This window comes from Myxine glutinosa, chromosome 8 (assembly GCF_964187855.1).
Source record: "Myxine glutinosa chromosome 8, kmMyxGlut1.1, whole genome shotgun sequence".
In the NCBI taxonomy this organism is placed as follows: Eukaryota; Metazoa; Chordata; class Myxini; order Myxiniformes; family Myxinidae; genus Myxine; species Myxine glutinosa.
In genome coordinates this window covers 34,147,202-34,164,720 of record NC_136268.1, presented here as the reverse complement: position 1 = coordinate 34,164,720, position 17,519 = coordinate 34,147,202, and the positions used below count along the sequence as shown (strand labels likewise).

Sequence of the window (17,519 nt, the reverse complement as noted above, 5' to 3'; positions counted from 1 at the left end):
GTTTTCAGCGTCCGAAACGCGTAATAAGCTTTTTAAAAATATTTTTCAAATGCTCGAATCTCATTGGTTCCGGTGTTTGGTGACGATTTTCGTTGAAGATAACGAGGTTGGTCTTAACGTATTTTAATTACAAATTAGAGGTTCATTAGATTGTGAATCAAAGAAAGACGGGTGAAACAAACTCCTATTGAACTTTTTCGCAATTGTTTTATGCAAACTTCCGCATCCGGTCGATGGCGGCCTCCATTGCATGATTTGGTTTTAGAAATATTTTTTCAAATGCTCGAATCTCATTGGTTCCGGTGTTTGGTGACGCTTTTCGTTGAAGATAACCAGGTGGCGGCCTCCATTGAGCTTCGGAATTCTCAAGCCAAGGCATAATCTGGTTTTCGACATAATACGTACGCGTTTATTGACAACACCGGCTTCGCCGGCTATTAATATTTGTACTCTGATAACTGGATATGATCCAACAGATACAGGAAGTTTAACTCTTGAGCCCTGGCAGTTTGGAAGTTTTGTAAGCTTTTGTTTTATATTGACCTATTTCTCACCTGAGTAACTAGAACAGCACTCGGTCGAGCACGTACCTCTTTTCGGCTGAACAGTTTAAGTTTTGTATCCCACTGATAGGCCAGATCTGGATTGAGACCTGAACCAAAATCGAATTGGTTGTTCTTGTCATATAACCAACTCATCCACCAAGTTTCATCCAAAACTGTCTTCAACTTTTTGAGATATCGTTCTATATATCGTTTTGGCCCTATCTGTCAATGGTGAAGAATCACTGAAAAATTATAGTATCCGGATCTTCACCAAAATCTAATCAATTTGTCCTTGTCACACACCCAACCTCTCCATCAAATTTCGTCGGAATCCGTCCAAAACGTTTTTATCCTGCTCACAAACAGGAGTACAAACAAACAGGGTGGGCCTAACCTCCATGCACCATCGGGGGGGGGGGGGGGGGAGCGTTACCTTTGAATCTCGACCAATCAGAGAGCTTGCTTGTGTCACATGCCATGCAAAATGGTTTCCAAGAAATTGTGATGGTTGGTCATGTCAACCAGAAAATCGTGTTTGAAGTGCTTTATGCACAAAAAAAACCTCATGAAAAATGGTGTTATTTACTCTACTTAGATGGAGTAAATATCGCTATTGTTTTAAGAGTGGACGGCAATTTAAGAGTGGACGGACGGTTTTAAGAGTGGACGGCAATTTAAGAGTGGACGGCAAAAACAATGGACGGCAATTACCAATATTGTCATCGCGAAGGATATGAGCAGATCTGGTTGAAGTCGAGTACAGTGACATTTTTTCATGTCACCTGTTTTCAGCATTTTCATGCCTCTGCCGACGAAGTCGCCAGAGGCATTATGTTTTCAGGTTGTCCGTCCGTCCATCCATTCGTCCGTCCATTTGTCTGTCCGTGATAGGTTTTCGTTACCGCGATAAATGGAGAACTGCTGAAGGGATTCAAGTCAAACTTTGTGTACGTATGTGTAATACGGTAAAGATGGACGGATTCGATTTTGGGGTCACGAGGTCAAAGGTCAGAAGTCATGTAAGGTAAAAATCCTGTTACCGCGATAACTTGTGAACCAGTGAGGGGATGTTGACCAAAGTTGGTACAAGTATTATGATGCAAAAATGAACTGGTTTAATTTTGTGGTCAAGAGGTCAAAGGTCAGAGTCTGTGATAGGATTATAACTTGAGAGCAGCTGAAGGGCTAAAAGTCGAACTTAGTAGAGGTATTATAATGATGTAAAGATAAACGGATTAGATTATGGGGTCAAAGGTCAGAAGTCCAATTCGGTAAAAATTCTGTTACTATGCTAACTGGTGAACCAGTGATGGGATTTTGACCAAACTTGGTATAATGATGAAAAGATGAACTGATTAGATTTGTGCATCAAAGGTCAGAGGTCATGTCAGGTAAAAAATGTAATACTTCAGAACTGTTGAAGGGATTTGAATCAAACTTGGTACAAGTATGTATCATGATGTTATATTGTGGGCGAGGCATGTCGGACAACGTCGAGGGGTGCTGTTCCAGTTTGTTTGTTTTTGTTTGCAGCCTTAAACTATGATTTCAATTGAATTATATGTTTTCAACACGAGAACACAAATCACCTTGTTTGTACTTCCAAAACATGAAGTTTCGCAGTACTTGGGCAAAATTATACGACGTCTCAACCAATCAAATTTGCCGCTCGGGATCTCAGTGCGGGGAAACTTCGAGATTCAGACAAAATGGGGGTGCCCTGCGATGCAAAATTCGAGCTAACTTTGTCCAAATTAAAAGGGAGGGATAGTTCATTTTCTCAAGACTGCGTGGGGTAAGGTGTTCAATGAACTCTCGTTACCTCTGCCACTGAAGGTGGACGGAGGTTATATGTTTATCCCTGTTTGTTTGTTTGTTTGCATGTCTGTCTGTCTGTGAGCACGATATCTCAAAAGGATATAGACAGACTCAAACGAAACTTGGTTGACAAGTTGGGTGTGTAAAAAAAAAAACCACCTTTAGAGGCCATTTTTCCCCGCAAGCGGGGGTTGGCCTTTTTTGGGAACCGTGGTTGTTGTTGTTTTTTGGTCCCCTTTTTGAAGCAATGTTTTACGGCCGGATGCCCTTCCTGACGCCAACCCTTTTTGCCGCCTTTAGCGACAAACAGGGAATTACCAGTGAACTGGTACTCAATTAGCCGACCTCGGAAGGTATGACAGGCTGAGTCAACCCCCCTGGCGTTAATTCAGCGATCGACCGGGATTCGAACCCAGGATCCTGGGATCCTAAGCCGGCACCCTAGCCGCTAGCCCAACACCAGGGTTGGGTGTGTGACAAGTACAAATTGATTAGATTTTGTTGAAGAGCTGGATATGAGAATTTTTCAAGTGACTTTTCACCATTTGGAGATGGGGCCAAAAACGATATATAGCATGATGATTCAAACAATTGTGGATGGATTATGACAAAACTAGGTGGATGAGTTGGTTAGGTGACAAGAAAAGTGGATTTGGCTTTAGTTCAGGTCCGAATCCAGATCTGGCCTATCGGTGGGATACAAAATAAACCGTTCAGCCTGGCGGAGGTTTGTGCACTACCGAGTGCCACTCTAGTTCCATAAGGATTTGTAGTTGAAGTGATCTTGAGTAGGGTTGTTCTTTTTCTACTTCTGAAATTATATGGCATGTGGATGATGAACCCGGTTTACAGGAAATAACCCCATGAAAGCGACAAATACTGTGTGGGTTTATGACAGCAGACTACAGTAATGCATTATCATGAGCATGTGACCTGTCCCAAACCTCTCGACGTGGCTCAGGTTCCCAGGACCGCCTCGACCCCCCAGGGCATAGATATGTGTGCCAAGGACGAGACTGCTGTGCCGACAGCGTGGCACTGCCATGCGGGACACCTGATTCCAGGAATCCAGCGATGACATGTAGCACCAGATGTCCGCCTTTACATTGCCTCCCTCCATGCCACCTGCCCACTCCGATAAATCAGTACTATGTAAATCACCATAAATATAAGGAAAACAATGACATAAATTACCTTAACAAAATCCCTCTGCTTTAATCATGATGATTGGTAATGTGATTTGATTGTACTAGTGACATACAGTGCATTCAGAAAGTATTCAGACCCCCCTTCACTTTTTTCACATTTTGTTATGTTGCAGCCTTATGCTGAAATCGTTTAAATTCATTTTTTTCCCTCATCAATCTACACTCAATACCCCATAATGACAAAGAGAAAACAGGATTTTAGAAAGTATTGCAAATTTATTAAAAAGAAAAAACTGAAACATCACATTGACAAGTATTCAGACCCTTAACTCAGTACTTAGTTGAAGCACCTTTGGCAGCGATTACAGCCTCGAGTCTTCTTGGGTATGACGCGACAAGCTTTGCACACCTGGATTTGGGGATTTTCTGCCATTCTTCTCTGCAGATCCTCTCCAGCTCTGTCAGGTTGGATGGGGACCGTCGGTGGACAGCCATTTTCAGGTCTCTCTAGAGATGTTCGATTGGGTTCAAGTCAGGGCTCTGACTGGGCAACTCAAGGACCTTCACAGGGTTGTCCCTAAGCCACTCCTGCGTTGTCTTGGCTGTGCTTAGGGTCATTGCCCTGTTGGAAGGTGAACCTTCGACCCAGTCTGAGGTCCTGAGCGCTCTGTTTCATGTTTTCATTGAGGATATCTCTGTACTTTGCTTCGTTCATTGTTCCCTCAACCCTGACCAGTCCCCCAATCCCTGCTGCTGAAAAACACCCCCACAGCATGATGCTGCCACCGCCATGCTTCACCGTTGGGATGGTATTGGGCAGGTGATGAGTGGTGCCTGGTTTCCTCCAGACATGACGCTTATAATTGAGGCCAAACAGTTCAATCTTGGTTTCATCAGACCACATAATGTTGTTTCTCACAATCTGAGAGTCCTTTAGGTGCTTTTTTGCAATCTCCAAGCAGGCTTTCATGTGTCTTTCACTGAGGAGAGGCTTCCTTCTGGCCACTCTGCCATAAAGCCCAGATCGGTGGAGTGTTGCAGTGATGGTTGTCCTTCTGGAGGTTTCTCCCATCTCCACACAGGATCTCTGGAACTCAGCCAGAGTGACCATCTGTTTCTTGGTCACCTCTCTTACCAAGGCCCTTCTCCCCCGATTGCTCAGTTTGGCCGGGCGGCCAGCTCTCGGAATAGTAAGGGAAACATATGAAAATCTGTTAACTAAATTGTTACCAAAAACTTTCTTCACCAATATGTTTGTAAAGGTGTGTAATAACATGTGTTAAAATGTTGAAGGTCAACTCCCGTGGGAAACCCAGAAAAAAAGCTGTTGAATTCGGGTACCGAAAAATTATTTTCGAGAATTTTTATTTTTTTTAATCGGCCCTTAAGTAACTTATGAGGGGTCAAATAAGGGTTTTTCATGATTCTGAGTTGATTGTTAACATTTATATTTCACCACAGACACTCCTTTGTGGAAAAATAATTTCTAAATATATCTCATTTTCTACTTTGCAGGACATGGAGTCTAGCAATATGGATGAAGACGTTACTCCACCTGTGCTCAATTGCTTCATCTGTGCACGCTCGGATACACCAGCTGAAAGGCTCATACAGGCAACTCCAAAGGGATACTCAACTTTATTGAAACAAGCAGAAACTGTCGAAAATGTTACTGTTGTGGAACGTATGAAGGAGGCTCAAAAGGAAGGAAAACTGAGGTACCACCAGAAGTGTAAAAATGATCTGTACAACAACTTTGTTGCAACCACCAAGAAGTCAGCTCAAGCATCAAAGGCAGAGAAAGAGTCATCAAAGTTGAAGAGAAGATGCACTACTTGTGAGTTCAGTTCATCAACTGGCTGCAGTTCTAGAAGATCACAGTCAGTTGACCTCCTGTATAAGGATGTATGCATTCTTTGCAACCAACCAGCCCAGCTCTACAAAAATAATCCAGCACAAGCTAGAAAGAAATACAGAGTGCCAGATAATTTGACTGCAGATACACTGAAGGCAAGCTTGCTGAAGACAGCATGGAGTCGCGGGGATGACTGGGGCACTGAAGTCACTGGACGCCTGGAAGGGATCAACGACTTGGTAGCAGAAGAAACACTGTACCATTTGCGATGCAAACTTATGTTTGCGAGAGGTGACAGTTTGTCCAAGACTGATGAGGAAGGAAAAAGGAAGAGAGGACAGAGGAGTATTGATGAGGAGCGAGAGGCAGTTTTTATTGAATTCTGCGAATGGTCAGTTCCTCAAATCCTCAGTCAGTCAATCAAACGAATCCTCAGTTTTTATTGAATTCTGCGAATGGTTAGACTCAGAATTAGAGCATGGGGTAATGAACATGGACCAAGTCCATGAAAAGCTGCAGGAGTTTGATCAGTCACCAGAGAAGAGCCTTTCTTATTCAAAGCATTGGCTAAAGATAAAACTTCTAGAGAAATACGAAGACACCTTGTATTTCACAACACAGGAAAGAAGGGCAGATGTACTCTGTCTCAAAGATGGCACCGACAATATTCTGCGAGTGCATCATGCTAATCTTGACCATGGAGATGAGAAGACTCAGATCATAAAGACGGCACTCAAGTTCATATCCAATGATATTGCCTTGATTGATTTAGGTCCAAAGTCATACCCCACCACACACAGTATGACTGACATCGATAGTCAGCTGACACTTGTTCCTGCAAGCCTTCAGATGTTCTTGAGACCGATTGTCAAGACAGACGAAAGAGTTGCCGTTTGGGGGCAGAATTTTATTAAGGCCTGTCGACCTCGGTCTGGAGTATTGCCACACCAAATGGGGCTTGCCATACAACTTGATCATAGATTTGGGTCAAAATGGATGCTCAACAAGTTCCACCGGCTGGGATACACTGAGGCTGAGTACATCGACATCTTCCTTGACACAGAAGCCACCAAGGAAACAGTGATTCAGGCTGGTACTACGATTTTCAAGTACATTTACCATGGACGAGATACTACATTGGGTGAAATTCGGTACAACATGTTCTCAAGGAAGGCAGCGGCAGGAGTGATCAAACCAGAGACTCTACCTCCAACAGAGGGTGCAGCTGCACAACATTCACTCCGTGCCTACCTGCAGACCCGGGACTGGATCCTTCTACAGAGCATGTCTCTGAACCCCAGTGACTATGGATGGACAATAGGTGTGCATGGGTATGAGCCAGTTCCAACACTGGACCCCACGGCTCCTGAGGAGCTATTGCGGTTCACGAGCTGTAATTGTCATGGAGATTGCAGCAACCGGCGATGCAGCTGCAAGAAGAATGGGGTCACGTGCATCTCGGCCTGTGGAGTCTGTAATGGCATTACATGCAGAAACTGCAGTCATGATGTTGTTGAGTCTGAAGAAGACATAGACAATGACTTGAAACTTCTGACATTGTGAATGAGAAATAACTCTTGAGTATTATATATGTATGTGAAATAAAAGCTACTTTGTGTGTAAATGTAAAAGTGAAAATATAAATGTTAACAATCAACTCAGAATCATGAAAAACCCTTATTTGACCCCTCATAAGTTACTTAAGGGCCGATTTAAAAAAATAAAAATTCTCGAAAATAATTTTTCGGTACCCGAATTCAACAGCTTTTTTTCTGGGTTTCCCACGGGAGTTGAACTTCAACATTTTAACACATGTTATTACACACCTTTACAAACATATTGGTGAAGAAATTTTTTGGTAACAATTTAGTTAACAGATTTGTGAAATATCTCATAAAATGCCCTTACGAGAAGAGTCCTGGTTGTTCCAAACTTCTTCCATTTAAGAATTATGGAGGCCACTGTGCTCTTGGGAACCTTAAATGCAGCAGAGTTTTTTTTGTCCGCTTCCCCAAATCTGTGCCTCGACACAATCCTGTCTCTGAGCTCTGCAGGCAGTTCCTTTGACCTCATGGCTTGGTTTTTGCTCTGATATGCATTGTCAGCTGTGAGACCTTGTATAGACAGGTGTGTGCCTTTCCAAATCATGTCCAATCAATTGAATTTACCACAGGTGGACTCCAATCAAGGTGTAGAAACATCTCAAAGATGATCAAGAGAAATGGGAGGCACTTGAGCTAAATTTCAAGTGTCATAGCAAAGGGTATGAATACTTTTGTCAGTGATATTTCAGTTTTTTCTTTCAAATAAATTTCCAAAACTTTCTAAAATTCTGTTTTCTCTTTGTCATTATGGGGTATTGAGTGTAGATTGATGAGGGAAAAAATGAATTTAAACGATTTCAACAAAAGGCTGCAACATAACAAAATGTGAAAAAAGTGAAGGGGTCTGAATACTTTCTGAATGCACTGAATATATGTATATATATATTTATATATGTATATATATATATTTATATGTATATATTTGTATGTGTATATTTTTATATATACATATATATATATATTTATATATGTATGTATGTATGTATGTATGTATGTATGTATGTATGTATGTATGTATATATATATATATATATATATATATATATATATATATATATATATATATATATATACATACATATATATATATATATATATATATATATGTATATATATATATATATATATCTATATATATCTATATATATATCTATATATATACATACATATACATACACACACACACACACACACACTAGCAGAAGTACCCGGCATTGCCGGGCGGGGGGGGGGGGGGAGGCGAGGGGGGGGGGGAGCGAGCCCCTTGGCAAAGCGGGCGATTTTTTTTTTCATAGCGTCATAGCTGATTTTTTTTTTCATATCGTTCATAGCGTCATAGCGATTTTTTTTTTCATAGCGTCATATCGTTCATAGTGTCATAGCGTTCATAGCGTCATCACGTGATCGCTCTGAGTGAATCCGCGCCCACCTGCTCTGATTCCGTTGATTCCGTGCGCTGAAATGCGCTAAGGTAAATATGAATAAAAAATATGGATCGTCAAATGTTTTGAGTTCGGCCATGTTCGTCCCACGCTCAATGGCCATGTCTATCTCAAATATCAAGCACGTAAGCCTCTCCGTTTAGGAGTCTATCGGTAACATTACACACACACACACACACACACACACACACACACAAACTGTGTTTTATATATATATATATATATATATATATATATATATATATATATGTGTGTGTATATATATATATGTACATATGTATATATATATATATATATATATACAGACGGCATTTAATATGGAATATTTTTTTGTGGGGGTGAACTTACTTTTCAAGATGACTTAGAACCAAAAGTTCATTGGAATTATGTTGAAATTATTCTAGATTTTGTTAATGTGACCTTTAAAAGAAACAAAAACCACATTTGACATTTCGAAGCAAATAAATTGATCCTTGAAAGTGATGTAAACTGATATCGAACTCAATTCACGGACAGTACTGTGTTAAACTTCTGTACGTTTTCCAGAAGTATGTCTTTATTTTGCACATTAGCCAAAAAAAAATTCAACAGAAACAAAAGCTAAATTATGACTGGGATTACGGACAGTATAATTACAGTTCAGTACTTAGTGTAACCCCCACGAGCATTCAGGAGAGCACGTACATGTTGAGGCATGCTGTTCACGAGATTTGCCAAGGTTTGGACAGGAATCTTTTGCCATGCAGTGACAATAGTCTGCTGCAATTCACGCACAGAGGTAGGCTGCTGGTCCAAGTTGTCGATTTGACGCGTTAATTCTGCCCACAAGTTCTCTATCGGATTCATATCCGGGGACATGGCAGGCCACTCTATATGGTCTACACCATGGTCAGCAAGAAAGTGTTGGATCATGCGAGCACGATGAGGCCGTGCATTGTCATCTTGGAAGACAAATTTTCCTCGAAAGGCTGCACGAGCAAATGGAAGCAATATTTCTTCCAGAATGACCCTGTACTTGAACTGGTTCAGGTTTCCGTTCAGAACAACCAGGTCAGTTTTGCCCCCTGCATGAAAAGCAGCCCAAACGGTCACCTGACCACCTCCAGCTTGGACTCTTGGCACTATACAATCTTCGTTGTGGGCTTCATGCACTTGTCTGCGCACTCGGACGCGGCCATCTTGACGATAGACCAGAAATCTAGACTCGCCACTGAAGGTCACGTGATTCCAGTGCCCTGGCTGCCATTGACGGTGCTCTCTGGCCAACTGCAATCGGCGCTGGCTGTGTTGTCTGGTCAGGCGTGGCTTTCTCAGGGGACGCCTGGCACGATAGCCTGCTTGAACCAGTCGTTGGTTGACTAGCCTTCTGGATACAGGCACATTTGTCAGTTGCTGCCACTCAGCCCTAAGCCGATTAGCTGACTTGGTACAGCCATTGCAGACTAACCGGTGCAGCTGGCGATCATCTCTCCTTGTGGTGCTGCGTGGACGTCCTGGCCTCGGTATTGGAGTAGGGACAACCCTCTGAGCATTTCGTTTTTAGGATCTTTGACACCTGACCTTGAGTGATGCCATACTGCTGAGCAATAGCACGCTGTTTCATGCCAGAATTTAGTAAAGCCACCACTCCATGACAAACAGCATTGTCAAGTTGACGGACCATCTCCAGAGGAAGCGGCAATAACTTTTGTAGATGTGCAGCAGTTGTTTTCCACTAACACAGAACGCAACAACCCTTATATACCCGATTGTGAAGCCAATCGTCAAATGTACCTGTCCTTACATTTTGTCACGCCACCTGTGATATAATCCTGTTATTGACTTCTTGCTGCGAATGACAATCAGTGACATGGTTCTTTCAACAAAGGCATCACCAAAGGGTAAAATAAACTCACCAGATTGATATACTGAGTTCAGAAAGTAAACCCAAGTCAAGGGAAAAAAAATATTCCATATTAAATGCCAAGTCTGTGTATATATATATATATATATATATATATATATATATATATATATATATATATATATATATATATATATATATATATATATATATATATATATATGTATATATATATATATATATATATATATATGTATATATATATATATATATATATATATATATTTATATATTTATATATATATATATATAATATATACATACATATATACACACATATATATACATACATATATACACACATACACATACACACACACATACACACATACACACACACATACACACATACACACACACATACACACATACACATACATACACACACACACATACACATACATACACACACACATACACACACACATACACACACACATACACACACACATACACACACATACACACACATACACATACACACACACACACATACACACACACATACACACACACATACACACACACACACACACATACACACATACACACATACACACATACACACACACATACACATACACATACACATACACACACACATACACACATACACATACACACACACACATACACACACACACATACACACACACATATACACACATACACACACACATACACACACACATATACACACACACATACACACACACATACACACACACATACACACACACATACACACACACATATACACACACACATACACACACACATACACACACACATACACACACACATACACACACACATACACACACACATACACACACACATACACACACACACACATACACACACACATACACACACACATACACACACCCTACATACATACATACATACACAATATTGTTGATGGATGCTTTGTACTCCATGTTAATGAATATTTAATGAGTACTCCATATTATGGATGTATTTTAAATTGTACGAGCTAAAATGCTGGCCACCGTTAGCAATGCCTCAAGCCGTGAGCCATCACACACATACCTCCTCCTGGGCTTGACATCTTTACTGGAAAAAATATTTCTATTTTATCCCAGTTGCTCGTGCTGCTCGGCCTAGACTGTGACAAAACTGGGAAGAATCCGATGTTTTATAAGCTTTTATGGTTTTATCTCATTGTCTGTGATAAGCCTGACTCACTTGGGTGGTCGGGGTCTCTGAGGTAAAATAGCCCTTAAAATTAGACTCTCACCAAATCGGATAACATCATCAAATGCCCCATGAGTTAGTTAGGCTTTACTGTGATCTGCGGATTGATGATGAAGGTTTTATATTTCACAATTCTATGAATATAAATGACCGTCCCCAAGGTAAAATGACCTCCAAAGATTGACTTTTATTGAAGTGAATAATGTCACTGAATGGCCTTTTGTCTAGGTTCTGCTCGAATGTATGGATTGTCTCGGGATCCTTTACGCATTTTTCGTGCTAACGATGGATTTGGGCTCCATTTTCCCAGAAAACGTACAAATGGGGCTCCATGTGGGTGGCAGATTCGGTCTGCTGTCTGAAGCTTGTGTAAGAAAGAGCTTGTATAGATATGACCTACAGGCTACCGATATTGGTATACAATGGACAAATGAACACAGTGTACAGAATTTGAACGCAAAATGAAGAGGAAAGTGCTGAATTTGGAAAAATCAAATGCAAATCAAATAATAAACCGAATGCATTATCCTGTACATGAAATTTCTGCAATTAACGATATGTATCACTTCATATAAGTAGTTGCACTGAAACGTTACTTGTGTAGATAGACCCGATCAAGTTAATCTTCACCTTCATTGAGGACATATTTGTTATGCACATCTACAGATGTTGAGGCCCTTGAAGTCACATGGTCGTTATTTAATTGCGGAACAATGGTCTCATTACAGGATTAACATGAATTACTTGAGGCTTCCAATCAAATCTGCTAACATTCAGAATCGAATGTGAATATTTTCAAAATGGCATGCTATCAAAGCTTCATTCATACACCAGGATCCTCCTGACCTCGACGCATTAAATCTGTCAACCCACCTGTTATGTAGATGTTATCCGCAAAGCTGACAATGCTAAAGAACTCTCGCTCACAGAAAGGCAAAGCAGCCATTGGGTACCACTTGCTGGTTTCTGGGTTGAAGCAGCAAACGGTGTTGAGGGCCTGCTGACCTTCACCCTCTGTATGCCGTCCACCTACCAGCACGATGACCTCTGTAAAACCTGCGCCAGAGAAATCAAGTTACGGTGATGTCCATGGAGGCACAGAAATAATTTTGCATGGTGGGTGGAAAACGGATGACAGATACATCAAAACTATTGGGATGCAAAGAGTGATTGCTTTTACAATGCACTGTCAATCATTCGCCAAAATAACAAAAAGAAAAAAACAAACTAGTGGAGCTCCAGTCACTTGAAAAAGTAAGTACACCCCATGTAAAGTTTTGACTTTTTCAACATATTTCAACATACAGCTATTTGATCTTCATTTCAACAATATGGATAGATAAAGGTGATATAATATAACAAATATCATGAAACATTTACATTTTGTAGTCCATTGTATAATTTAAATAAACATAAATGCAAATTTCGCATGTGGAAAAAGTAAGTATACTTACTTTTTCACGTGACTGTACATTCAAAGTACACGGCCCCGATACAAAATGAAGAAATAACATTTCCACAAGCGCGCGATATCGCCGCGACGCCTTCAGCGCCTGGCGATGTTGCCTTGCAGCACATGGAGATGTAATTGGGAGGGAGTGGTGTACAATAATCGATTAATTGTGTAATTAAAATAAATAAATAATAATCGTAAAATAATTGATTTTTTTTATCCCTTTGGCTAATAGCATACCGAGTGGTCCCCTGTTTCATCCAAATCTGTAGCTTTTTGAAAATTAATTAATGAGTCGAAAAATTAAATAATTAATCGATTAATTGATTCATCAATAAATCAAAAATACCCTTTAGAGTCAAATCGCTTGGTCACTGTCATGTCCAAATATAAGCTTCAAGCTCAAAATGTGCCTAAAATGTTTTTGTTTTGGAAAACCCTCCCATCTACTTTCTCAACAATCCTCTCCAAGAAGTTCTGTCGCTCAAGCTTTTGGATCTCACTATCTGCCATGATCTTTCTTTGGAAAACCACATTTCCAAGCTGGCCTCCAAAGCCAGTCGCCGACTGGGCATCCTCCGTCGTGCGAAGTCCTTCCTCGGCACACCTGAGCTCCTCACCACATACAAGGCTTTCATCCACAGCTCAATGGAATACTGTTCCCCACCTCTGGGCTGGTGCTCCTGCCTCACACCTAGCTCAGCTTCACGCTGTTGAGGCCAAAGCTTTCAGAATCATTGGAATCTCCTGCGATGAAGTTAACTCCGGAGGCCTTTCACTCACTCACCGCAGGCAGGTTGGTGGTCTTTCTGTCTTCTACCGACTCCTCTCCAGCCTTGCTCCCCCAGCTCTCTCTGTGCTCTGTCCCCCCAATATTCCTTCAGGTCGCACAAGATCTGCCTGCAACCCTCTTATGGTTAAACTGCCAAAATCTAGGCTCTCTGCTCACCTTCACTCTTTCATTCCCCTTTTCTCCCACCTCTGGAACAAACTCCCCCACTCCCTTCAATCCCACTCCTCCCTCCAGGTCTTTAAAACAGCTGTTCACCACCATCTCTTATCTTCCCCCATCCAAAACCTTGATCTTTTCTACCCCCTTTAATTCACCCCAGAGTCCTTGCAGTGTTCATATGTTTTTTACCTCTCCCACCTCCCCCCAAGTCCTCCCGATGTCCCTGCTCTCAAATGTTGTGTTTGTGTCCTTCCCCCTCTCTCCCCATCTTGTCTGCCGCTCCCCTTGTTTTTTTTATGTTTTGTGTCGGTTTGCCTTTTTGTGTGATTAATGTTAGCTCTTTCACGAGCCTCGATCTTGTATACATCTTCTCCGAGGAAGTTGGTGGAATCTGACAGGGGTTTCGATATTTGGTTAGGCCAATGTCATGTGTCTAGCCCCACGGAGCTCGAATTTTCATGTTTATTTTTTCATTTTTTTTTTTTTTTTTTCATTTGTTTTTTTTTTCATTTCATTTTTCACCGAATTTTCGGTATTGTGTAGCTAACTAACCTCATAACTGATTATACATTATTTTCTATCTCATTTCAAGGTCAGTAACATTCGTTTTGACATTTCCAGGCCTGGCCTGTCCGGGCCTGTTTCGGTTATCGTCCGGCCTTTGTCATTGAATACCGCTCACTCGTGAACCATCGTCGTCTCCTGACTTGTTCATTTCTTAATCAATTGGCTAACAGCATACCTAAATAACCATTGCTTTATCCCAATGTGTAACTTTTCGAAAATTAAGTTTTTAATTTATAGGTAATTAAAGAATTAAAATTATGTAATTAAATAATTAATCGACTAATTGATGAAACAACTAGAAGGGCACTCGATAGCTCTGCCAGGCTGAACAGTTTATGGTTTATATTCCACTGATAGGCCGAATCTGGATTCAGATCTGAACCAAAATCGAATCGGCTTGTTCTCATCACCTAACCAACTCGTCCACCAACTTTATTTATAAGTTGTCCACAACCTTTTAAATATAATGTTGTATATCACTTTTCGCCCGATCTTTCAATGTTGAAGAATCACTTCAAAAATTAAATAACTCGTATCTGAATCCATATTCAGAACTTCACCAAAATGGAATAAATTTGGTCTCGTCACACACACACACCCAACCTTGTCCAAGTTTCGTCCAAATCCGTCCATAACTTTTTGAGATCCTGCTATTTATCGTCTTTGGCCCTATCACTCGATGGTGAATAATAAATCTGCTATTATTTCTGCAAGCCGGATACAAATCAGGATCTTCACCAAAATAGAATAATTTCGTCCTTGTCACATACGCTACATCTCTGCCAAAATTCGTCCGAATCCGTCCACAACCTTTTGAGATATCTTGTTAACAGACAAACAAACAGACAGGGGTGAAAACATAACCTCCATCCACCTTTGGTGGCAGAGGTAATAAATCAAAAATACCCTTTACAGCCAAATCACTTGGTCACTGTTGTGTCCAAATATCAGCTGCCTAGCTCAAAATGTGCCTGAGATATTACCCAGATGAGAAAAAAACAAAAAACTTAATGAATTGATAATAATTAAGTAATTAATCAATCAATTGATTAATCAAAAAACAAAAAATACTGTTTTTGCCAAAGCATGTGCACACTATTGTGCCCAAATTTCAGCTTCCTAGCTCAAAGGATGGCTGAGATATCACGTGGACAAACAAGAAAACAAACAAATTAAAAATCGGTCAGAGACCGAGGACTTGCCGGAAAGTACTTTTTTATCGGCCATTTTGGATTTTCCCGGGTACCGCACAAACGGCTGCACCGATCGCAACCTGACGAATGAAAACACACAGTTAAAAATAATGACCTCGGACAAAGACCTTTTATAAGGACATGGGTTGAATCCCTGCTTGAGAGAATGCCAACCCACTCCCCGCCATCACGGTTGTATCTCCAACTCACCCCAAGCCTTCAACCACACATATTAACACACTCCTCCCCCTTCATTCCTGTTCTTCAAAGCAAAGCGGTAAAAATTGTTGTATCGCCATTATATATTACTAGCAACAGTACCCGCCATAAGGGCGGGGCTTCAATTGGGAGGCGCAAATGATTATTTAAACGATTTATATAAATGGGTGGTGAGGGGCCTTGAAGCCAGATTTTAATCTTACAGCCGTCACTGCGATGCGAAGCGAAAGACGCCTCAGAGCTGTCACATTCACAATCGCTATGTCGTATGTACTCCCGATACTTGTTTCCTTCATTGTAAAAACTACCAAGTCAACAGTTAAAAGGATTTTGAGCCTATAGGTGTTACGGCCTTGGCGAGATCTATGGAGACAACGATCTGTTAGCTTATACACCGCCCAAATAGCTATGTGGAATTCTCGCATGTAGAGATTAAACCCATGTCGTTTGAACTTTGGCAGAGGTCATTATTTACTTTTAATGATGTTTATATACGAATCAAAAAGAAGATAATTGGTTTTGGGTCGTCCTTTCCGCATATCTCGTGGGATTGCGAGTTGGAGAGACGACCGTGATGGCGGGTACCGTTGCTAGTTAGCAAAAAACGATTTTCACGTTTTGGGTGACCTTGAGCTTGACCTTGGGCCTAGAGAGTTAAAAATTGGGCACAGTCTATTCCAGGGCAAGGCAAATATGTGTGTAAAGTATGGTGATGCTATGTGCAACGATGTAGACGTAGTACTGCGCACAAACAGACAGACAAACCAACCAACCAACATACTTGCCGGAATATATTCCGGCAAGTAACAAAGTGAAAAGTGAGTACTCCCTTTCGGCTGCGTCATCGCCAGGCCCCCTCCGGTGCCTGTCGATGATGTCATGCAACTCCTGGAGATGGAATAGGAAAGTAGCGGTGTACGATACTTCAGTCATTGTCCTATAGCTTTGTCGCTCCTTTAATTTAGCTTATTCTGAATTGAGAGTCGAAGTTGTTCCATGATGCTGAGTAGGGGAGGGGTATATGAAGAGAGGACATTGGTGATTCCGTTTTTGTATTTTATGGCTGACAAAGCCGAGCAGACAGTGGGTGAAAAAGCATAAATTTGAGTCTGCCTCGAGGTTGGACCAAAATAAGTATCACTTAGAGAAGAAAAAATTGCAAGTGGAGCTAACTCTTATACCTTTGGAAGTTAAGATGTGAAAATCGTTCTCTGTTTTGTTGGGGGATTTTGGGAAGCCTTGTTAATAGCATTTTGGTGCCCATTCCAAGTTACTGTGAGGACATTAAGAGTTTATCATAATATCGCATAATATAATCAACCAAAATCGACAGATTTCCACCCACCCACCTTTTCGCAGAGATTAGTGAGCCAGCTGGGCTTTTCCGAGCAATATGGTTATTCCCCAGCAACTTCTTTGGCTTCCAGAAACTTGCAATCCAAATGCTCAATGCTACTGTTTTGTTTTGTTTTTCTTCTGGATTTGAACTCCCAACCTTCAGAATGTTATTTCAGGTTCAGTCCTTAGCTCTCGGCCATCATTTCTGATATCACTAAAATAAAACCACGAACAGTGTTCGTGGTATAGACTATCACAAATTGT

The 17,519-nt window shown here is 41.1% G+C and overlaps 1 protein-coding gene across 1 annotated transcript in view; it reads right to left on the bottom strand.

Annotated features, from left to right (window-relative positions):
- Nucleotides 1-17,519, bottom strand: part of LOC137433099 (kelch-like protein 29) — a 94,654-nt gene that overhangs the window by 51,887 nt on the left and 25,248 nt on the right. The window contains exons 7-8 of the mRNA XM_068125555.2: nt 12,407-12,589; nt 3,308-3,488 (exon numbers count right to left, since the gene is read on the bottom strand). Coding sequence (XP_067981656.2) covers nt 3,308-3,488; nt 12,407-12,589 — 364 coding nt within the window. The remainder of the gene's footprint in view (nt 1-3,307; nt 3,489-12,406; nt 12,590-17,519) is intronic.